Genomic DNA, 23683 nt, shown 5'->3' with positions numbered 1-23683 from the left:
ATTCATCGCCTAGACTTTTCAGGAATAAAACATTGTTTTCTTCCTTGGTCATTGATTTATCAATGTGTTGAAACGGTCATAGGTCTTTTGTATGGGTTCATCAGGGAGGGCTTTGAAATTGGTGTAATCGTTGAGACATTGTGCTCTATGATTTTTCTTCGTCTTTGCTCCTCCTTTCAGTTGACTTGCCAATTCGTCCYAGAGTTCTTTCGCAGTGGAGCATGTATCAAGGGATTGAAAGATTTCATTGGGCAGGGCCATGATTATCAGTCTTTTGGCCTTTCTATCGGTTTCGAATTTTTCTTTATCATCGTCGTCCCAATTTCTTTCATMTTTTGGCATGTAATATGCTGAAATTTCAGCTGTGGTACTTGTTCTTGGAACTCTTGGAACTAGATTTTGAGGGATGTAAGGACCCTCCTGTATGGATCGTAGGAGATTCCTATCCATACCCTCCAGAAAGTTTATCATTCTGATTTTCCATTGAGGATATTCCTCTCTTTGAAGAGTTGGCGGCTTTGTGAGGGAGCCAACATTGTATGYTGAATTCTAGTTGGCCATTGAAAGATTTTCGAGAAGAAGAAAGAATTTTTTATGAGAAAGAAGATTAAAATATTGARAGATTTTAAATGATCGTTTGATTGGATAATCAATCAATAGGCTCTGATACCAATTGTTGATCTCAGATCTCTCAATAACACTAATAATCTAGTTATGAATAACCAAATTATAGTGATTTTACGAAGAAAGTTATGAAGTCTCAAAGATAAAATAAGAACATTCAATAACGACTTTGAGCTTCAAAGGTTTTACTTTTATAAATAAAACGTAAATGTAAAGAGTAAAGCCTTTCTCACGTACGCACATGTATTCTTTACAATAGACCTAGTCGTCTATTTATACTAGATGGCTAATGCTAAGATAACTATCTATTGCTACTTTCTAGCAAATAGTCTAGCTAACAGATAAAGTTTATCTTTTATATGGATAATCATTATAAACAAGATAAACTATAATTCCAGCTGTTGAGTCATCATCTCCAGCTGTCATTATCTATGTGGTGATTTCATCCTTATCTTCAAGTCTTCATTGCACGCTTGGATGAATACTTAGAAAATCTTCTAAGTGTTAGTATGTCCATCGTATCGATGAGAATACTTTCCATCGCATCATCCATCGGTCCGCTGGTTGAACTTCGTCCATCGGTCCAGTGGTTGGTCTTTCCATCGATGCTCTGGATAGTCTGCCCATCGATCCAGACTTAGTCGATTATGCCTTGATATCTCTATTGGTCTTCTGGTTCTTCATCACTTATTGTTTTTCATTACTTTTTACATTTTGCATTATGGGTTTTAACAAGGATAAAGCCATACCATTTCTAGAGTGTAGTACCGTACAGAGCCAATTAGTTGACTCTACTACCCACCAACTCTATGAAAGAATGTTTGCTCATGAATAGGCTTTTGTACTATTCACTGTAGCAAAGGACAAATCTTTCTCTAAAGGCTTGACGCATGTTCAAACCCTACTTCATTGCATTAAATGTGCAATTTAATGCAATGGATATAAATAGATGTGTTCTATCTCCATGCAGAGATACTCTTGAATCCTAACTCTTACGTTCATACGTGAAAGAACATACATCTAAAGAACACAATACGCTTATCTTTAAAAGCAAGTTAGAATCCCTTTTAAGTATTCTAAATAGTTCTTACCCAGAAAGAACTTACTTTCTTCTAAGTCTTAAACAACAAATCATTTCTCTTCGCTAAGAACTTGTGTGTAACTTAGATTGTTTAGATAGATTATCTTTACCTTATCTTTTTCGCAAGCAATCTTGTAAAATTCGTATTGATTCTTCTTTATCAATATATATTTTAAATTTGAAAAGTTTACTATGTTTGTATTCATCCCCCCCTTCTACAAACTGTTATACACATCTTGTAAACCCTAACGGGACCAACAATAAGGCTTGTGCTTGGATTTGGATTTCTAGATAGCCTATCGAATCTCTAGCCACTCGTAGAAGCCATACTGACTGAGAAAGAAAGGATACTCAGTAACAATATTTTTGTCTTCTTGAAAAATGACCATTGAGACTAGCTGAGAACCATCTCTCACACGACGACTGATAGTGACGTTTGTGATTTTGTGTGGGCTCATCCTTTGCTTGATCCTTTCTCTGCACCAGGAGAGGTTACGATCCTTTAGCTCCAGCACTCGTTGACGTTTACGTTCAGCTTCTGCTAGCAGCTTGGCTTAAGCACTGATCGGATCTTTCCTCTTGAATCTCCCTTCTGCTAAGGCCTGATCAGCTAGAGCCTTGGCTAACTCTAAGCTTTCTTTGAGCTGTTGCTGATGGTTCTTCAGCTCTTCTTTAGCATGCAGGGAACGAGAGTACCCTTCTAGTATGTTTTAAAAGTGAAAGTTGTTGTGTTTGTATTCATCCCCTTCTATAAATTGTTACTTATAAATTTTTGTAGATCCTGTTGGGACCAACACTTTGAGAAAAATACAACTGCCTTATTATCACAATAGAGTTTCAAAGGTCCGAAAACAAAATTCAAGTCTCCAAATCTTGATATGAAATTTCACAGTCATAAGCAATGATTCATAGCTTCATGACAAGCTACAAATTCAGCTTCCATCGTAGAATTTTGTAATAATCGATTGTTTTGCACTTTTTCATGATATTGTTGCACCAGCGTGTAAGAAGACATAACTATAAGTACTTTTTTTGTGTCTATGCATTTGGCATAATTGGAATCTGAATATCCAACCAACTTTAGTTGTTCCGACTTTCTACATGTAAGACAAAGGTCTGTCATACCCTGTAAGTATCTTAGAACTTTCTTTGCAACTCTCCAATGATCCATTCCTGGATTGATTTGATATCTTCCCAACATGCCTGTAGAAAAGCTGATGTCTGGTCTTGTTCAAACTTGTGCATACATCAAACATCCTACCAATGAGGCATAGAGACCAAATTTATCTCCTTTTAGAATTGGAGCAACGCTTGCAGAACATGTAGCCACTGCAAATCTTTCTAAAACTCTTTCAATATATGTTTACTAGGAGGGTCCTAGTAATCCACGTGATCTGTCACGAGATATTTCTATTCCTATCACATAAGAAGCCTCACCAATATCCTTCATTTCGAGGTTTTTCGAAAGATATACTTTAGTTTCATGTGGTAAGCCAAGATCACTACTAGCCAATAATATGTCATCAACATACAAAACCTAAAATATGAATTTCCTCCTACTGATCTTGAGGTATATGCATGGATCTACAACATTTTCTTCAAAACCAAAAGTGTTGATAGTTTTGTTGAATTTTAGATACCACTATTGGGAGGCTTGTTTAAGTCCATATATTGATGTGTTAAGTTTCTAGACCTTGTTTTCCTATTCTTTCAAGCCATAACCTTCAGGCTGACTCATATAAACTTCTTATTTGCAACTTACCATTAAGAAAGGTTGTTTTCGCATCCATTTGATGTAACTCTAAATTGTAATGATCTATGAAGGCCATGATAACTATGAGAGAATCTTTCTTTGACATGAGAGAAAAAGTCTCTTTGTAGTTGATGTCGTCTTTTTGAGTAAAACTTTTGGCTACAAGTCTAGCTTTATATCGATCAACATTGCCATGATAGTCACATTTTGCTTTGAAAATCCACTTACACCCGACTATTTTGTGTCCTTCCGGCAATTAAGTGAGTTCCCAGACTTGATTATATGCCATAGATTTTAACTCATCTTTTATGTCATCAATCCAGTTTTCAGAATTATCACTAGTAATGGCTTGTGAATAAGAAACTGTGTCTTTCATTATCCCTATGTTTAAATCAGATTCTTGTAGATAACAAACATAATCTTTTGAAATGGCATTTCTTTGTCCTTGAACAGATCTTCTTAATGCCATTTGTTCTACAATTTCTTCATTTCCAATGATTTCATTACGGGATTGTGGTCAGTGTTGTGGTTCTTCACTGCTTATCGATTCAACAATGAGAGGAACCACTAATGATCCTTCATCATTATGAGGTTCAACAATGGAGGGACTTGCTTGTTTGTATTCTTTATGGGTAGTGGGATTGTTACTCTAATTTCATGAACATATTTATCTTCTACAGAAGTACTCCCACTAATCATGCCATCCATAATGAATTTTACATTTCTAGTTTCTATAACTCGAAACCTATGGTTAGGACAATAAACTATGTACCCTTTGGATTTTTGAGGAAAACTGAAGAAATATCCACTTATAGTTTTCATACCAAACTTTCTTTCATCTGGATTATAAGCTCTTGCTTCCACTGCACATCCCTAAACTTGCAGGTGTTCCAAACTAGGTTTCCAACCTTTCCACAATTCAAAAGGAGTCTTTGGAACTACTTTGCTAGGAAAGTTATTCAAAATGTATACATCCATACGAAGATCATATGTCTCTAATCATATGGGTAAGTTAGCATGACTCATCATGCTTCTAACCATTTCTAAAAGCATGCAATTTCACCTTTCATCTACACCATTTGCCAGGGAGCCCCTGGAGTTGCATATTGAGCTGCAACTCCAAGCTTCTTGAGGAGTTTGACAAAAGGTCCAACATGTTAACCTGTTTCATCATATCTGCCATAATATTCTCCACCTCTTTTCGACCTTATGATTTTCACCTTTTCCTCTAATTGCCTCTCAACCTCGATAATAAACACTTCAATAGTATTTACTAATTGAGTTTTTTTGTGCAATAAGTGGAGATATCAATAACGTGAATAATCATCAATATAGGTGATGAAATAATTTTCTCCATCGAAAGTTCACGAATCACTATTCACGATCATTAATCCAAAACATCAGCGGTACGCTATGATACCAATTTGATAAGAGTCAATAAAAGGTTGCCAGGATTAGAATATTAAAACCCTACAGCTTTTGAGAGGCTGCAGCCTCTCCCTATTCAGTTGTAGAGAATTGAATTATAATAAATTGATCTATATTCCAAAAAGATAAACAATGAAGGTATTTAAACTAATAAGTAAAAGACTTCTAGAATAAAACGGATCCTAAAGAAAACAAATAAAACAATTAAAATAAACATAAAATAGTTATATGTAAACTTGAGGACTTATGACTTATCCAAGACTTGTTTTATCTTTATCTTATTAATCAACCCTCCTCTCTTTCCTTCTTGAATATGTCTTTATACTATGAAGTTTATCAAAGATTTGAAGAATAGTCAATAATGAAAGTCAAAGTCTACAAAAGTCAAAGAAAGTCAGAGGTGTTAACATTTGTTAAAAAGTCAATGTTTTAATTAGAGCTTGTTCATAGTTTGACTTTCTAATTAATCAAGAGTATAAATACCTTGTATTAGCTTAGTTTAGAAGCAAGCCTTTCATCGATATATCATATTAGAAATTATAGAGAGAAATATTGTAGTGAGGAAGATTTCAATATACATTATGATTTGAATATTGAATTTTGTTAATATTGTTTGAATTCTTTGTTACTTGATTCAAATATGGGATTGTCAATTGGTATCAGATCTTAAACAGAAGAATTGTGCAATAATTTAAATTTTTGTGAAGATTTTTGAAGTTTCTTGGAAGTTCTTGAAGATGGTGAAGAACACAAATGGGTTTGGTATGTTTTGTTGTTATTTGGATTAGATTTTGATTGTAAAGTGTTTCTCCATCATTTTATAATTGTTTTGCATCGATTTCTATTCAAAATTACATCAAGATTCTTTGAATTTGAAGATCTTTGAAAAAATTTAAGTTTTTGGAAAAGTTGTCTATAAAATTTTTTGGTGAGTGATTTTGAAAATTATCTTTGTAGCTGTCAATGCTGGTGTATATTTCATTAGTCATGCCTTGAAGAAGAAATGACTTTGCTAATTGATCTGCTTTAGCTCTATTCTTTTCTAGGTCAAAATATTTTGACTTCTCTTTAACTTTTAGTATAGTAGGAATTGGTGGATCATTGTTGGGCATTGCTGGTACTTCAGCATAAAAAACTTTAGGACCTTCCTTCAATGATTCCTTAATTTCTTCACAAAGATCCAGTCTTTCAATAAAATCCAAATATCTATCCTTCCGCTGTGGATAATCACCTCTAAACAGCACATGAGGTTTAACATTTGATCCAATAGCCATTGCTTCTCTTGACGACATTGTCATGTAAACTTGTATGATCGTAGAACAATGATTTGAATTAATACAGTAAACACACAAACAACATAAATATATCGCAACAAAACTACTTTGTCACATAGAACAGTAACAATCCCAAACTCTTGAAAGATATTGCACACAGGTTGTATGATAAATCAAACTTGTCTCACAACACTATGCAAATAAACTTTATCGCACACCACTTGATCGAGGAACCAAATTTTGTCGCACAATACTATGCGATGAACACCCTTTGTTGGTCAACACTTGCGCAATAAATGTCGGGTCATTGACCAACATCTTCCTAAATCGAAACATGACGCTGAATGTTACGCTATAAGGAAATAAGTTGTGCATTCTACATCAGTAATTGCTTTTAGAGTAGTGGTATGCTCTTGGATCACAACATGTGGTGTCGGAGAAGGTCATGGGTTCGAATCCATGAGGTCCATAATAATGCCAAAGGCATGTAGTGCCGCCATTATCTTTTAGCGAAGATCTTGTTAGTGCTGGCAGATGTTGGGGGGATTGTTGGGTCATTGACTAGCATCTTCCTAAATCAAAACGTGGCGCTGACTACTACGCTATAAGGAAATAAGTTGTGCCTTCTCAACAAGCAACTGCTTTTGGCGTAGTGGTATGCGCTTGGATCCTAACAATAACCACTCTTGTAGGTCAATACTTGTGCAATGAAAATAAGTTGTTCGCCAAGACTTGTGCGACAATTGTATTGTTCAAAACCTTGTCATGCAATAACTTGAACTTGTCGTACACAACATGTGCGATACCAAAGAAGTTCTTAAGAATTCAACACTGATCCATGACTTTATGTCGAAAATTTATCCAAATGCAAGGAATTTTTTATACGATAATCGATACTTGATTACAAACACTATTAAAAATTGAAGTTTTACCAAGACCGACCTAAATCGATGAATTTATGATCAAACAGTAAACAACAGTTCGAACCAATAACTTTTCAAAAAACTCAAAATTCATGATCAAAACTTGTTTAATTGCGGAATTAAGCTACTCGGAGATGTTTCCCTATCAAAATCGAGTAGAAAGAAACAAGATTATTGATCAAGAACAATCAAAATCATACAAATCAAAATCACAGCCGACTTTCACGCTTTCTTCAAGAACACAAAAAATTAATCCAAATCAGTTGATCTTCTGCTTTGATACCAATTGTAATTCCCAGTATATCAAGTATATAAACAACAGAATCATATCAACAATGGTAGAACTCACAATCTCATACGTATATTAAGAGAGACTTTGTCATCACATATTACATACAAAGAGTTCTAAAAAACAAGTCCCTCAACTTTAGTACACTTACAATAAGACTTAACCCAGGATACAAAATCATTCAGAAGGTTTTAGAACCATTAAGAGGCAGACTTATTTTAGCAAACACAATTCATCTGTTAGCAATTTAGAGGTTGCCTCTTAGTGGAACTATTAAAGGTAAACAACAACCTCATCTTGTAAGGAATAAGATAAAGTACACCACATGATTTTGTGATATGAAGTCGAGGGTTGATAAAACAAACAAACGATACACTACATTGTACCCTCTATGGCGTCCCTACTAACCTCATCGTCTTGTGCCATCTTCTCTCTACCCTCCCCTTACAATGCCCCACCCCCACTCACAGATCTTATTGCCCCATGTTGTCATCATTGGTTATAGTTACCGTGTTTGTACGTGTTTGGTTTGTGGATTCCTAAGGATTCTAATAAAATTAGAACGACAAATTTATTTGACAAAATTCCTTGGCCATGTTTAGTTCACAAATTGAGTTGATTGGATTCCTCCAAATTTTGTGAATTATCCGGTTGAAGGATTTGATCATTTAATTGCATAAGTCAAAGAACTGAATTTTATTACTTGACGAATGTCAAATATTTTATAGATTGATTTTAAAAAGGCAAATATAACATTGAATCCAATTGAATCAACTCTGACCATTGTTACACCACATTCACCCTCACAACCTACCCCTGCCACCCTAACCCTTGTGTTGTTGTCACCACCACCATCTCCGCCATCCACCTCCACCAATACTGTCGCCTCAACCATCATCACCACAACCACTGCTAGGGATGGTGATTTGCCCTGATCCGGTGGGGAACCCGGTTCATCCGACCCGAATGGGGACGTGAATTCCCCGCTAAAATGGGTCCAGGGCCGGGGTCGGGGATCCCCGGTAGACTCAAATCGGGGACGGGACCGGGGGATGTTACTCAAATCGCGGCCGAGGATCCCCAGTATAATCAAATTAAAGGATATTATTTATGGGGCTTGACCAAAGATTGATAAAGGTTTGATTGGAGACGAGATGCTAATCCTCGTACCCGTCAGGACCGAGAACATGGGATGTTACTTCAAACTGGGGCCGGGGATTACAAAATCCGCACCATCTCTGCCCATTACCATGCTAAGCCACTGCTTTCTCCGACACCATAATTAAACAAATATAAATAAAATATATTTTGGTTATTTTCACTTAACTTGATGCAAATGATGCCTATTAAAAAGGCATTCGTATGTATTATTTATTTTTATACAATTTGGTAATAATGATTATTGGAATAGAAGAGGATCCCTTTGGTCTCTGGTTCCCTCCTATATATTTGTAAACCTAGACGCCACCCAACGGCTTTGACCGGTGAGTGGAATAGCATGGCGAAACCACAGAAACATTCAAAATCCCATGGATCTTCGAAGCGGCCAGGGAAACATGGTCTCAAACCCAAGATCAAATCATCAAAAAAAGTTAAAAAATCCGAGTCCGAAGCAGCGCCAAAGCCGCCACCGCCACCGCCACCGCCACCTGAATTGCTGTTAACCACTTCGCAGCAGCTGGAGTTTTTCATTCAGCAGTATCAATCAGCAAATAGCATACAACTTTCGTCTCTCGAACTTGAATCGTTCACAGGTATGCCGCCTCCATGTGGTTTTAATAGCTGTATTCAGTTTATGGTTTATATATAATTGATGTTGACCGTTTATGTTACCACATTGTTAAGCCAAAGTTGCCTATTTGCTGTGATTATTACATATTAATTGATTTTAGTTGATTCAAATGCTCTTTTATTTGTTAATACAGAAAAGTATTTAAGACCAACACTCGAGCAATTTTATTACAGTTTCGTTGAACGTTTCATCAAACTTTTAACTTCTAGGGTAAGTAGCGTTTCTGAACTTTGTGGAGTTTACTCGGGGAGATTTGTTTGGATGGCCCAGTGGGGCTTGCCAAATGGCTTTCATAGGTGTTGAGTTTGAAACCCTTGGTGTGGTTTTATGAACTACCAGGGGGGTATGAACTAGTTTGTGGAAAAGTTTCAACCCTCTTGTGTGTTTTTACAGGTCTTTTGAAAAAATATAAGCTTGAAACGGTCATGTTTATTAGACAAAGCTAGAGTTATGACGGTCATGTTATTAAATGTTATTATTAGATATGACTTATATTATATAATATTTTTATTTTCCGCCTTGAGGCTTACTCCCCTAGAGGCACGTTTCTGTTTTTAAAACCTTGGCATGGTTAACGCCCCAAATAGTTCGTTTTTGGATTTTATGTCAATTGGTTCATTTTTAGTTTCAAACTTGACAAGAATTATATTGGCTGAGTAGGACACTTGCAAATCTGTTTTTGTCAATACTCCTTCCTTCCACCCACAAAAATTGCAACACTTTTATTTTGTGATGGCCCTTATTGATAAAGCAAATTATTTTATTGCAAAGATTTAAAACTACCAATTGATGGTACCGATACTCGTTTACAAGACTAACCTAGTTTCTTTAAATAAAGTCCTAGACATTTAATAATTGTGAGACACTTATAGTGCAGGTCCACTTAATCATCATATGAGACCGCTGTTACAAAAAGAAAGCTTTTGATATGCATTCCTTAAAAATATTGATTGATGGCTTCATTTAGGTTGTCAAGCATGCACAGTTCTATACCACATATTTTTTAATCTAAACAAGCAAAATAGATGTGGGTAAGATTTAAGGAAGTGATATGGAGACCGTCTTCAATGAAAATACATCGAAGATATAAAGGTTACTTTCTACAAGTACTATAAAATAATATGGATGTGACGAAATCAGGGAAGTACATAGGATGGAACCAAATCACGATAATAAATGAGGTTCTTCAGTCAATAACTCTGTGGGTCTTGAGATGCTTTGTCTAAATTGCATGGGAATTGGCATAAATTTTATGTTCACAGACCATTGGAACTGGTAGGCACTTGGTACAGTTAATGAGCACAGCCAAATTCCAAAATCATCCTTAAGCTGATGGTAATTCCGAGAAACTTCAGTTTCTGAAACACGTAGTTGGGTATTACTATTGCCTAAACATTTATTAGGTGTCCAGACACAGCCTTGGATGCAAAACAACTAGCACCACAAATGTGAAATCATAGAAGTAAGATACTTGGTCACTAAACTTCTGGTAAAAGATCTGATTTCTTCTCAAAGAGCAGTATTCCATTTCGTTAGATTAAGTATCTATTTCACAAACTTTTGAAGTGAAGGTCTTTTCAGTAACCTTAAAACATACAAAAGTGAGTTATTCTGTTAAAAAGCTAACATTACTATGATAGATGTCATTTCCTGATACCTAGCCTAACTTGGTCATGACTTTTCAACTATGTTCAGCATTTTATGTTTAAACACATATAAAAAGACCGATTGGTCAATTTAAGTACAAAGAAGGATCCAAGTTATTGGCTACAAGCAGAATGCATTATATCTTTGTTGTAAGAGGTATAATTTACCATTCCAGAGAAGAATGGTTTTCATTAGTCAATCCAATGCGTACAAGTATAAAATTTGAGCTGTGAGTGACTTGGCACTTGTGGTTTATGGATGCTTACATTGGTTTATTATTCTTCTTGTCTTAATGTCAAAACAATGATGCTCTTGAAGGAGATATGTGAATATGAATGCAAGGGCATGGAGCAGTTGACTCCCGATGTCCGAGTGAAGTTCATTGTTCAACACCACATACCATTCAGCTTTGGAATCTTTTTCTCTACACCATCTATGTTGGGAAGACATCTTGGTTGGGACTTGGGTAAGCTTGTAGCAGTAGAAGAACTGCCATAACCATAGATAATAGCTTTCAGGTTTGAAGGAAAATGTACAGGTTGCCTAGCAGTTGATGAAGTCATACATACACGCCGGGGGAGGGGGACTAGTATGGAGGTAGGAGACTCGGTCTAGTATGGAGGTGGGAGACTTGGTCTACCATAAGTATCATCCTTAGTCGTTACTGAATCCTTTTAGCGGCTCGTGAGAGGAATTCAAAGTTGTCATCTGTTCTCTATGGCTCTTAGTACTAGCTCAATGGCAACAATAGCCTATAGTTGAACTGCTATGGAAGTAACATTTACGGAGTTTTTAGTGTTTCCAAATTAGGAAGTATTACGATAATTGCTTTTTCGGCATGTTTAACAAGTCTTGATCTGATGGAAGAATGTCTGAATGCATGATGCTACATGGGAGATAGCCTTGACTACACTTGTAAGGTTTAGATCCACATCTATGCTGTTGGGAGCTCATAGCAGTACCAGCAGGTACAATGTTTTTTTCAAAATGAGCACAAATCATGTTAGTACTGTGTGTGGGGTTGAAGAGTGCTTTGCAAGGAACATAACCTTTTATTCTGGTTGCAAAAAGTTATATGTCGATTAATGATGCTCATTTCTCATATTTGGAGACTCCGGGCCTGTTTGGCGGTTACTGAATGGTTTGGTGTAGAATGATTAAGAGGCTCTTACGGTATAGTGTAAAATGAAATATAATTGTTTCATAATTGTTCAGAATGAAATTAGGGCGCTGAATGGTTAAGGGAGGCTCAAGATACAACATCATATAGAGGGTTTTAGAACCATTAAGAAGCAAACTTTTATTTTTGCCAAACAAGTTTCACCTCTTAGCGATTCAGAGGTTGCCTCTTAATGGAACTATTAAGAGGTAAACAAACAACCCCTCCCCTCTCTTAAAAATCCCGCCTACACTTCGTTTTTCCTTTTATTGTAGATTCCCAGTTGCTCTGGAAACTCTACTCAATACTCATTATGGCCTTCTGCATTCTGATCTTGACAGAATTTTTTTGATCCAGTATTCTTTTTATAACTCTTCATAATAAGAAATGAAGACCTGATATGGTTATTGAATGTATTATGAAATCTTCAACCATCTCATCATGGATGGGAAGTGTTCAAACTGGTCCAGAAGCTCCAAGAATTAAAAAAAGCCTTAATAAGACAACAACATAGTGATATGAAGCTGGATAACAATTTGATGAAAAGTTATCTTATACTGTCTTCAAATTTGAAATCCTTATCTGGTGCTTAGGTATTGAAATGATCTGTCAAATTCATAATAAATTTATGGCATTTCTCTATTGTGAAAATAAATCTAGTTACTCAACCGTTTCATGAACTATGATGCACAACAATAAAATCCCAAACTTGTAGTCATATTTGAGTTGCATTTTCTTCATATGTTATTTTTTCAGTCTGATTGACTTTAATGATTTTGAGCTCCTCTGTTGTCATCTGTGGAGGATCAATGATGCAATTAAGCAATGGAACGTTTCCCTTTTGGATCTGAGGGGAACACAAGAAAAGAGTGATGCACTTTTAGGACCTGCATAAGTGGGGTCATGTCACGGAAAAAGAGAACATGGATAATTGATTTGTTCGTTCTGAAAGTTTTGGTCTTCCTGATTAGCTCCTCATTTCCTTTTCATCGTGGTCTCTAACATGAGGAATCAATGCACATGATGCATCTTATATACACACATGTAATAGCTTTTTAATGGAAGACACAGATTTCATCTATCTTTCTCTTGCTAAGATGTTATGTTGGTTAAATGCTGCTGCAGATGCTTGTATTCTCAAACTATCTGAAAGTCTACCTCAGGATGTCAGTAATTTAAGTGAACATATGAAGGCTGCCTTTGGACCATCTTGGAAAGAAGTCTTATGTAAAAAGCAGCTCCTTGGGAAGATTTCTGAACCTGGGAGTCCAGCACTACTTACAATTAGTTTATCTGCCTTAAGATCACTGGAACTTCTCAGGTTTGTTGCTCGTGTCTTGAAACTAGTTGCAAACTGACCCTTCATGCACAAGTGATGTGTGAGGAATATAAAGTTCCTTCTTCTGTATCTTTTCTTTCTCTTTTATATCTGCTCTAGGTACTTTCTCATCGTTTTGTACTAAAGAATATATTCTTGTACTTCTGTAAAATATGTTTGACCGAGGCTTTGTTGCTACCTATTTGATACAACCTATATAGTTAGCAAGCAGTGTGTGAGTTGACTTTATCTACTGGGATGCATATAAGGTCTATTACTTGAAGAGAGTAGGACCCAAAAAAACATAATGATTGATCAAAGAAATAAGCAGAGGAAGAGAAAGAAGAAACAAGAACATTTCCAGGAAGTGACATGTTTTTTTCTCGTAATCAGAATATTCTTTAGAACTATTTGTTCTTATACTGAACCATGTGTGGTCAATATCATGGTAATTCGGATTGCTATATAACCTGTTTAAGTTGATTAAAATATCTGTTGCTGTATTATAATTAATTAGAATGATCAAGTGCAAATGAAATGAAAGCATGCCTAAAGCTGTATCAAAACTTTCTCAAGTAATTTAAGTGTTTATTTGTTTGTTCTCTTCATGACAAACCTGCAGGAGTTTGAAGCCTTTCACTAGAGACTGCCATGCTGCAAAACTTTTTGCGAAGCATTTGAAGATTGAAGATCAGGTAATGACTGCTTTCAAGAACCTTTGTGGACACTAGGTAGTAGATGATCATTAAAAAGGGATATTTTTTGGGTTTGGGGGGGAGTTGTGCGTAAGTGATATATCTCATGTCATCATCTGGGTTGGTACCTGTTAGAGGCCCAAAATTGTGCTTTCACAATTGTCAAATACCAAAGTTTAAAGTATAAATCTTGGTATGAGACGAGCATATTATACGAGATATTATATTATTCAGGAGTTTGCTAGAAAGATAGAATTACTTATTTGTAAATTAAACTTGCCATACTAAATGACCTATGATAGTTGAGATGGGTTATTTATCTTTTCTCACATTAACCTGGTAGAGATCTGAGAGCTTGTGTGGTCACTCACTAGGATGTGCTTGAAAAATTAGCAGCAGAGGTGGGTAAGATATTATGCAAACTCGTAGCAGGGAAAAGAATTTGCATTTCTATTTTTGTTACCATTAATTGTTTTCTATGGTTTCTAACCAATTAATTGATAAAGTATTTATCATTTTTCAATGGTAATAATAGTGATAATGAGTTAATAGCTTTTGATGGCGCTTCAGTACTTAACTCATGGAGCATGCTTGCGTGAATGATATTTACTTTACATTTTTAGGTCGTGAACCTACTCTGTAAATGTATATGTATTCAGGGTGTTCCAATTAATATATTATATGGTTTTTGAGCCTAATGTATGAGGGGTAGGATTTTTCCACTTAACCAATCATGCAGCCTTGACATTTGAATTGCTTTGTGGATTTCAAGTGAACTTGATTTGCTTGGCTATGGGGTTTGGTCAAAGAACTCACAGAAGTCTGAGAGACCTGAAGAGAGAATATCTTGAATGCTTGTTAGATTTCTTTTTCTTGGATGATTAAAAACTAGAGGGACCTTCCCTTAAAAATGAGTCTTCATCTCTTAAATGAGCAAGCTAGATGACAAAACCTTCTGTCCTATGAAATGTTACATGATGTATGAGTAACCTAGAATATGCAGGAGAACTCTACAAAGCATAGAGAATTCTATGTAGCACTTCTTGGTGAATGCTTGTAGAGAAGTCCAACATGTACCAACCAGAACCAGGTTTTCATTGGAACTTAAGTGAACTAGACAATCTATAACAATTCCTCCATTGAACTTGGGTTGCCCTTGTCATGATCTCTTACAGGTCACTTGTCCCTCATGGTGTACCACTATCTTGAGCTTGCTTCGTCGGCATTCCTTCTATTGTGGGTTTCTTGCTCTGTCAGTACTAAGCTAACCTGATGCATTTAGCCTTCATTGGAGTGATTTCATAGGATTGAGAAGTTGTATACCTTTCGCTCTGCACTTCCATGTTGAGCCTATGTTGTCAATATATTTCTTTTGATGCAGGTTCTACTAAGCAGACCTCTTTACATTTTTCCTCGATTGTTGTGCCAACATGCCACCGAGGAGTTGTATGGAACACATTTGTGTTTCTTCCTTCTCTGGTTTTTGATTTTGTTGTTTCTTCTCTTGGAACTGGGACACAATAGGGTGAAAGTTTGTTCTCTTGGGGCAATCCTTGAACCCTCAAACTGGCTCAAAAAGGTGAGGGCTTTGAACATGTGAATAAGTAAATTTAAACATACTACTAGTCCCTAGACGTACTCCTAGATAGGGAAGACATGTATATGCTTACCCATGAAAACCCATAGAAAAGGTAAACAGTGATGAGTTGTTATAAAAATATATATACATACAATACATATATATATGTTAAGGCAAATGATTGTGTGAGAAAGAGAGTTAATGTGAGAAGCGTGAGAAGCGTGAGAAGGGATCTGGACCCTTGATCACCTTTAATCTCAAACCCACTCATGAATCGCTCTTGATACGGGGATTGATCCAGTGCATCTCATCCTAATGTCCATCCAAGGGTGGAGATCCTTTCTTACGCTTCTCACCTAACTCTCCTTCTCACTGGAACCCTTAAGATAAAAAACATAAAAGGACTTGTTTCACCATAAGTTTCATGGCTTATACTTCCTATCCTTGGGAATCCCTGGGTTCTGAAAGTTAGAACGTGACTCAGTAGTATGCTTTGTAACTAAGTAAGAGGTTGTTTGTTTACCTCTTAACAGTTCCATTAAGGGGCAACCTCTGTATCATTTAGAGGTGAATCTTGTTTGGCAAATAAAAAAGTGTCTCTTAATGGTTCTAAAACCCTCTGAATGGTTTTGTATCATGGGTCTCCCTTAACCATTAAGTGCCCTAATTTCATTGTAAACAATTACCAAACAATTATATTTCATTTTTCACTATATCTTGAGAGCATCTTCATCATTCTGACCACTTAATCATTATGTACCAAATCATTCAGTAACTGCCAAATAACCCCACTATATAGATAGACAAAACACTATCAAGAAAAACAGGCATATATAGAAGCATTAGAGACATTGAACTCAAAGTTCGATTTTACTAGTCCAATGCCTCTAAGTGGACTGGTGGAGTGATTAGCTAAATAAGGGATGTGTAGAAGAGGATACTGTTGGAAAGATATTTTATTCTCAATCATGTTAAGAGAAGCACCTAGGACAATGATTGAGATGTAGCAAGGGCAAAAAGACAAGTAATGGGATCATCTGTGTGTTATGGTGCATGAGGAATAGCCTCCTCAGAGAAGTGGGTCACTTTGAGCTTCTCACCATTATGGACAGCAGACCTAGAAATGCACTGCTTACTATTGTCTGAGCTAGTAAAATCCTGAGAATTCCTTTGATGGAGCTCTGGACAGTGTGACTTAAAGTGGTCAGACAAATGATAATAACGATAAGCAATGATACATATATCTACAAATTTCTACCAGATCCCTTTTTGAGCTGTCACCACATCCTGTACCCAGAACTCTCCCAGAATCTCGTTCTCTCCTTGACTTATGCAATTAAATGATCAAATCCTTCAATCGCAGAATTCACAAAATTTGGAGGAATTAAATCAATTCAATGTGTGAACTAAACATGGCCAAGGAATTTTGTCAAATAGATTTGTTGTTCTAATTCTATCAGAATCCTTGGAATTCTGCAAACCAAACACCCACAGTCCCAGTAAGGGTAGCCAACAATGACAACATGGGCAATAAGATCTGCAATAGGGGGTGGGGCATTGTAAGGGGAGGGTAGAGAGAAGACGATACAAGACTATGAGGTTAGGGGAAGGGAAGGAGTAGGGACGTCATAGGGGGTACAATGTAGTGTATTGTTTGTGTTTATAGCAACCCTCGACTTTAGATCACAAAATCATGTGGTGTACTTTATCCATTCCTTACAAGAACTATCGGGCTGTTTGTTGACCTCTTAATAGTTCCACTAAGAGGCAGCCTATGAATCGCTAAGAGGTGAATCTTGTTTGGAAAAAAAAGGGTCTGCCTCTTAATGGTTCTAAAACCCTCTGAATGATTTTCTCCTGAGACTTGTACCTCTACCTTCATCTTTAGCTGCAGGTGCTGAGGACTCCTAATCATGAGCAGATGACAACCCTTAAGAGTCAGATTTTTTTGAAAGGCAGCACTTGGAGTCAGATTCGGTAGATCATAAATAAGCTCCTACTTATTGACCCACAAGGATTTGGCAGTTGGGCATGTCATTGCTGTGGCATACCGCATATGTTGCTAAAAAACATATATAAAATGTCACTATCAGTTGTCTGTCAATCACAAGTAATAATAATGGGGGGATGCTCACATGATATTGAGGCCTTGTGTACACAGTTGACAACCATATCGAATTTGTGTCATTCAACTTGATTGTTATCCTTACTGTATGGCTGCTTAATTCCTCCTCACCAGCCATATGAACACAAAAGTAGAGTATCATAATTAATAAACAAAAGGTTATTGTTGTCACCAAATCTGATCCAGAAGAAGTGAACCACTTTATGGTCTCTGTTTGGTTTGATGTTCAGCCTATCTCAACCAATCCGTGATAAAGGCTTATTATTGTTGTTGTCCCAAATCGGTTGCTTTAACTTTTTTTGAGGCAGTATAATATTTATATACGACAAATACTCACACACACTCCTCACCTTTGGTGAGGTTTGAATCCTTGACCTCCTTGGAGGCTGGGCTCTACCACTAGGCCAATGTCCCTTTGGTCAGTTGCTTTAACTTATTGGCAAAATGCAGATTACTTTTTCCATATGGGCCTTCATTGTGGATTTTATTGTTATAAGGAGCACTCCTTCATTTGGTTTTAGTTGTCCACCTTTTAAGTTTGGTTGTTACATCTAGTATTTCTCATTCACAAAATTAAAATGAATACATAAAATGTACATCATTTATAAAATTTGTTGCACTTTTTTATTCTTTTAATCTGAACAAATGCATATCATAAGTTTACTAGACATATCAATTTTGAAACTGAAAAGTAGTTGGTTGATCTGGACCCTTGTTATGGCATATGACTATTGGATGTTCTGAATATTGTACTTGTATTTCTGATTGTGTGCAATGCGCTTGAGGATGTTATCAATAGAAGCTAGGTCTTCTCTAGAATTCTAGCCACTTTTTGCCGGTTTAAGATTTCCTTATTACTGCCCTTTGAAATTGTCATTCTGCATTTTCAACATTATCATATGTTTTTAGACATGCTGTTGGATACAAAACTGTTGTCTCAACTGCAAGTTGTCTTCTATCTATATCTAGTTTGTTTTTCCTGCCTTTTTGCTGTTAATCATGGGCTTCATATATGTGTTATTTCTTGCCTTCAGGTTTCCTGTTTAAAGAATCATGTCAATGTTGCTTGCGGGACACCAAGCAGGTAGGCTTGAGGTGTATGTTCACATACAAATTCATATACTTGAAGAGTCACCATAGTTGAGGCTAAGCTACTTAGGCTACATTTGGTACATGGGACAGGACAGAACAGGATGGGACATGGGGTCTTCCTGTCTCACTGTCTGGCTGATTTTCTTAGGAGTCATCATGGTTTGATTTTCTCGATGGGGTTTTACTATGAGACCATTCTTTGCTCATTATATATGTGTGATCTTTGGGCTCGTAATATGTTTTTCTTGTTCTCTTTTTTGTTGAGCACAAATAACATTGAACTATAATTGAATTGTAAGTGAAAATAGTCATGGTAGTCTTTTCTGCCCTGTGAGATTTTGTTAGAGAACACCTCTAGGAAGTTAAATTTTTTTCCATCACATTATGGGCATATCACCAGACGGTCAGTTAATGTGTTAATTCCCAATAGGTTTGTTTAGGTACCCCTCATTCGACCTTTTTTCTCTTTTTTTCAAATGTTCCATATTTCACTTTGTAGTCCCCATCTTCGATTCTCATTATGCCAGGTAAATTGGCCTAGTCACACCTTCCATTTTCACTCAAATCTTGCGAGTAGAACACAGTGAAATTGTTAAATTAACAAAATGACTAAACGTAATAGCCTGGCTGTTATATGTTGAGTATATGTATATGTGTTGGTATTCTCTTATGAAGTTATGATCCATAAACTATTTGTTTGCCATGTTTTCCTTCTATTAAATTGAACCTTCTCATCCCTTTTCCAGTACTTCTACCGTCTTATTTTTCTCTCCCCCCCCCCCCAAGAAGATAAAGGTCCATGTAGAATGGTTAGCCTCTTTTTGTAAATTCAGTCTATCCCTTGGTCATCTTATGCTGGTGAATGCTGATCTAGGACAAGGGATCTTTTAGGAGTCATCCTTAAACTAGTGCTACGATTTTTAACTAGATTCTTTTCATAGAAGTTCTTATGCTAGACTAGTTGCTCCAAGTTATGATGTTTATATGCCTTTCGTTGGTTTGATATTACCAATGCCCAATTGTTTCAGGATCAAAAAGTTAATTGACATGGAAGCATTGTGTCTCTCACGATTAGCCATTGTTGTGCTTGATATGCATTCAGACGTCAAGGGATATTCTCTTTTTAGCATCCCTCAAATCAGGTAAAATTCTCCAGAACTTCCATTCTATGTTACTTTAAGCATTATTACATTTTAGTGAAATGGGTCATTCATGAAGCTACAATGTTGCACAAGCAAGGCTTGTAAAAGAAAAGCAATCTATTAGTTTAGTTACAGATACAAAAATAGCCAACGATTGGCCAATAATTCACATGTGATCAACATGACATCACAGTGAATGCAACATTGTAGATCAAAAGTTCACATGTTGTCTCTGAAACAGCCCTTCTGCAAACATGCAAGGGAAAGACCATGTAAAGAATTTTTCCTACGGTGATTCTAGCAAAAGGAAAAACTGTAGCCATAGGGCCTCAGGGTTGTTATATTTATGGATTAGTAGACATATTGATGAAATGCAAATGCTCCCTTCTAAAAAGAATCCTTTTTATAGTTATTCTCTGCCCTAGGGGAAAAAATCTATTTAGGGGCTGTTTGGCAGTTGCTGAATGGTTTGGTGCAGAATGGTTAAGTGGTCAGAATGGTTAAGAGGGTCATAATGGTTAAGTGCTGAATGAAATAATGTTGTTTGGTAACTATTCTCTGAATAACAACAAATTACCATTTTAACCCTGATTTAGGACTGGATGAATTGGAAGTCCGAAACCCCCAAATGGGTTCAAGTTTTTCTAGAGAAAAATTGTAACACAGAACATGGAATTGATCATCAAATACCTTACTTGATTTCAACTGCAATTCATAACATCAAATGAATTAGAAACCCTAAAACAAAATGACAAACACCTAGAATGATCGAGCCTAAAACAAACCCTTCATCAAGACGTCAAATTAATCTTCCAAAGTTTAAAACAAACTCAAAATGACGAACACCCAGAATTAGAAATCGATGATAAACCAAAATTACAGAGAAAAACCGACAATATTTGCTGTAGTTGATGAATCAATCGGAGCCGCTACTGTTAACCCTACTGACAGGAGAGGATSCAGCGGAGGCAACGAGCGGAGGCAACGAGCRGCGGCRACAACAGCAGCAACTYGGGAGAGGYGACACARTATCAACTCGGGAGAGGCGACAACAGCAGCAACTCGGCGGCGACGAGATGGTGGAGGCGACACAGCAGCAACTCGGGAGAGGAGACACAGCAGCAACTCGGGAGAGGCAGCAACTCGGGAGAGGAGACACAGCAGCAACTCGGGAGAGGAGACACAGCAGCAACTCGGGAGAGGCAGCAACTCATGGGAGGAGGCGAGATCGACTGGAAGGAGGAAGGAAGGTGGGAGGCGTGGGAGGAGACGAGATCGATCGGAAGGAGGAGAGGGCAAAAATGGATCGATCGTGGGAGCAGCGGGCTGTTGAGGAGAGGGCAAAAATGGAAGAAGAACCCTCTGAATCGTTGAGGGGAGCCCTAGCCCCTAAATGGTTAAGAGCCTCTTGTAACCATTAAGAGGTTCATTTTTTTTTGCCAAACAACCCTTGCCTCTTAGCGATTAAGAGGTTGGCTCTTAATGTCACCATTAAGAGCCAAACAAACAGCCCCTTAATGGTTCAACATTAGGATAAATATGATATTCCTACATTATCCTTCCTTCTACCAAGTTAATTTTTTAGTTAATTGTTATTTAATCATGTGTGAGATTGGCCAAGTAGTTTCTTTAAATTTCTTGAAGATTTTAAAATGGAACTGTTTTTAAAGAAAAAAGCGAGAAAAGAAATATCTATTCATATTTGCCTTGATTTACAACGTTCTTTAACTGCCGTTATAATTTTATCACACTTGAGTTCAATCTACAGATTCAGCTGTGTGGCGACATGGGGGCGAAAAAAGGAAAACTGGAATGGGGTTTCTTTCGCTTTGGGCTATTTTCATTTACTAGTATTAGATTTCTACTAGGATTTCTTTTTCTCATTTCTAAAACGTTCTATTATACTTGCTTCCTTGTCCCCAACAAAGCCCTAAAGTTGAGGAAATCTTGAACTTCTCTTGGGGGCATCTACCTATAGTTATTACTCCCTTCGTCCTAAAATAAAGTGTCTTCACATTTCTATTTGAGTTTGTTCCATAATAAGTGTCCACTTTCAAAAATAAGTGTCTACTTTCCAATTCTACCCTTAATTATGAGATAAAGAAATTCATTAATCCAATACTCCCTCTGGTGTTAAGGGCAAAATTGTCATTTAGTTAATTAAAAATGTGTAGTAATGACATATTTCTAAAACTGGGTGCCTTTTTCATCATGGACTTCACTTTGGGACCGAGGGAGTATCTACATTGTTGTAAATATCCTTCTCTGATGCAACAATCTTTAACATTCATGGAACTGTTTTAAAGTATTGAGGAATTATATGTCTCTAATGCAGAGATGAGTTCTGGGAATTGTACACAACTCACTTTCACCAGCGAGTACTAGATGGCAGTCTTCGCATCTGTCTTTATGGTACCATCAATGCTAACAACTTCAAAAAGAAGGGAAAAACGGATGCCAGTGGGTGAGCAATCGCGTTTTGTTTGTGGGGGAGCTCAAGAAGCTGCGTCTGCCCAATATGTACGCCTCCATTTCGATTTTATTTCTATAAAATTTATTTCCGCAGGTTGTATATTATTGTTAAGCAGTTTATATGTGAACATTACACCTTGTTCTTTCTGTCATTTTCTTTTCATGCTTATTTTGACATGCTAAAACCAAAACATGAATCGTACGTAATTTACGTATGTACTTTATTTTGGGGAAAATGGTATGAACTTTGTTTTAGTACCTATTTAGTGTATCAAAGAACTTTTTCCGATCAATATAACAAAGTTCAAAATTTTATAATCTTTTTAACCCATTTCGAGAGGTAACCTGATAATCATGTAACATTTGATAACATGGATGTTAGGTTTATGGTATGCTTTGCTATAAATCTTTCATAAATGAGTATCTACGTCATCAAATGCTACAAGATCAGCACAGGTCAAAATTGATACCATATAGAAAATTTTGAAACTTTGCTACATTGATTAAGGAAAAAAATTATTCGCTATGTTAAATATAAACTAAACCAATTATGTTGATTTTGCTCTTTTTATTTTCTTCTAAAGTTTTCATCTTTTCTAAATTGTTCACTGTCTGGATTTCATGATATTGTAGGTTTTTAGTGGATTCTTAGGGACTGGAAATGTGGGATCATGAATGTTTCTGAGCACAGAAGACAAATCATGGGAAGAAGACCAGAAAACTTGGACATAGAAGTCATTACTAGCTATTTCTATTATGTCATCATTGAAGGGTGACATTTGGTTATTGTTAGTTAAATTTTACGAGACGGAAAGAGTAACGTTTAGATATTGTTAGATTTCATGATCTGTTATTTCCAGATTATGTTTTTCTTAGGTAACGGGTCGGCAACGACGTTCGTTTCCTAGATTCTCTGCATCGTCAAGACATATTAGTGCTCTTGTAAAAGCTTGAATGGCTATTGTCTGGAAACCTTCAATAGCGAAAATGTATACTTTTTCTAAGTATATAATATTTATATATAGATATAACTTATGGACACTCCCTCGGAGGAGGTTGGGATTTACTGGTAATCTGGGTGTTCGGTGGGTCAATTGGCAATGTATACTTTCCGCAAGTATTTCCGCTTTGATGTCTTGATCCAGGTAGTCAAAAATATTTTCTAAAGATCTCTGTGTGCATTTGGATCGCTCTGTAGAGGATGCAAATCTCTAGAAGATCCGACTCACGACGAATAGTAAAAGGTCATTTACCGAACACTTATCGGATAAGTGCTTAACAGGAAGATTC

The 23683-nt window shown here is 36.5% G+C and overlaps 1 protein-coding gene across 2 annotated transcripts; it reads left to right on the top strand.

Moving 5' to 3' along the window:
- The first annotated feature begins 8800 nt into the window (after positions 1-8800).
- On the top strand, positions 8801-23397 carry LOC112518964 (protein CMSS1). Of its 2 annotated transcripts, XM_025126791.1 has the most exons (7): positions 8804-9126; positions 13096-13291; positions 13911-13983; positions 18722-18771; positions 19808-19921; positions 22257-22441; positions 23027-23397. In XM_025126791.1, exons 1-6 carry the CDS (start codon positions 8871-8873, stop codon positions 22387-22389), a joined length of 822 nt encoding a protein of 273 aa, XP_024982559.1. In that variant the 5' UTR covers positions 8804-8870; the 3' UTR covers positions 22390-22441; positions 23027-23397. The 2 variants fall into 2 exon arrangements, with proteins under 2 accessions (XP_024982568.1, XP_024982559.1); XM_025126800.1 differs by lacking the exons at positions 22257-22441; positions 23027-23397 and adding an exon at positions 21690-22229 and having other exon boundaries at positions 8801-9126.
- Positions 23398-23683: the final 286 nt, after the last annotated feature.

This window comes from Cynara cardunculus (assembly GCF_001531365.2).
Source record: "Cynara cardunculus var. scolymus isolate 2C chromosome LG 1, CcrdV1, whole genome shotgun sequence".
In the NCBI taxonomy this organism is placed as follows: domain Eukaryota; kingdom Viridiplantae; phylum Streptophyta; class Magnoliopsida; order Asterales; family Asteraceae; genus Cynara; species Cynara cardunculus.
This window is presented reverse-complemented; position numbering and strand designations above follow the sequence as displayed.

Bases quoted from the DNA above. Each gene is read 5' to 3' on its own strand.
- LOC112518964 (XM_025126791.1), top strand. From the start codon at position 8,871: ATGGCGAAACCACAGAAACATTCAAAATCCCATGGATCTTCGAAGCGG. The intron at 9,127-13,095 runs GTATGCCGCCTC...ATGCTGCTGCAG, and splicing joins CGAACTTGAATCGTTCACAG to ATGCTTGTATTCTCAAACTA. The intron at 13,292-13,910 runs GTTTGTTGCTCG...ACAAACCTGCAG, and splicing joins AGATCACTGGAACTTCTCAG to GAGTTTGAAGCCTTTCACTA.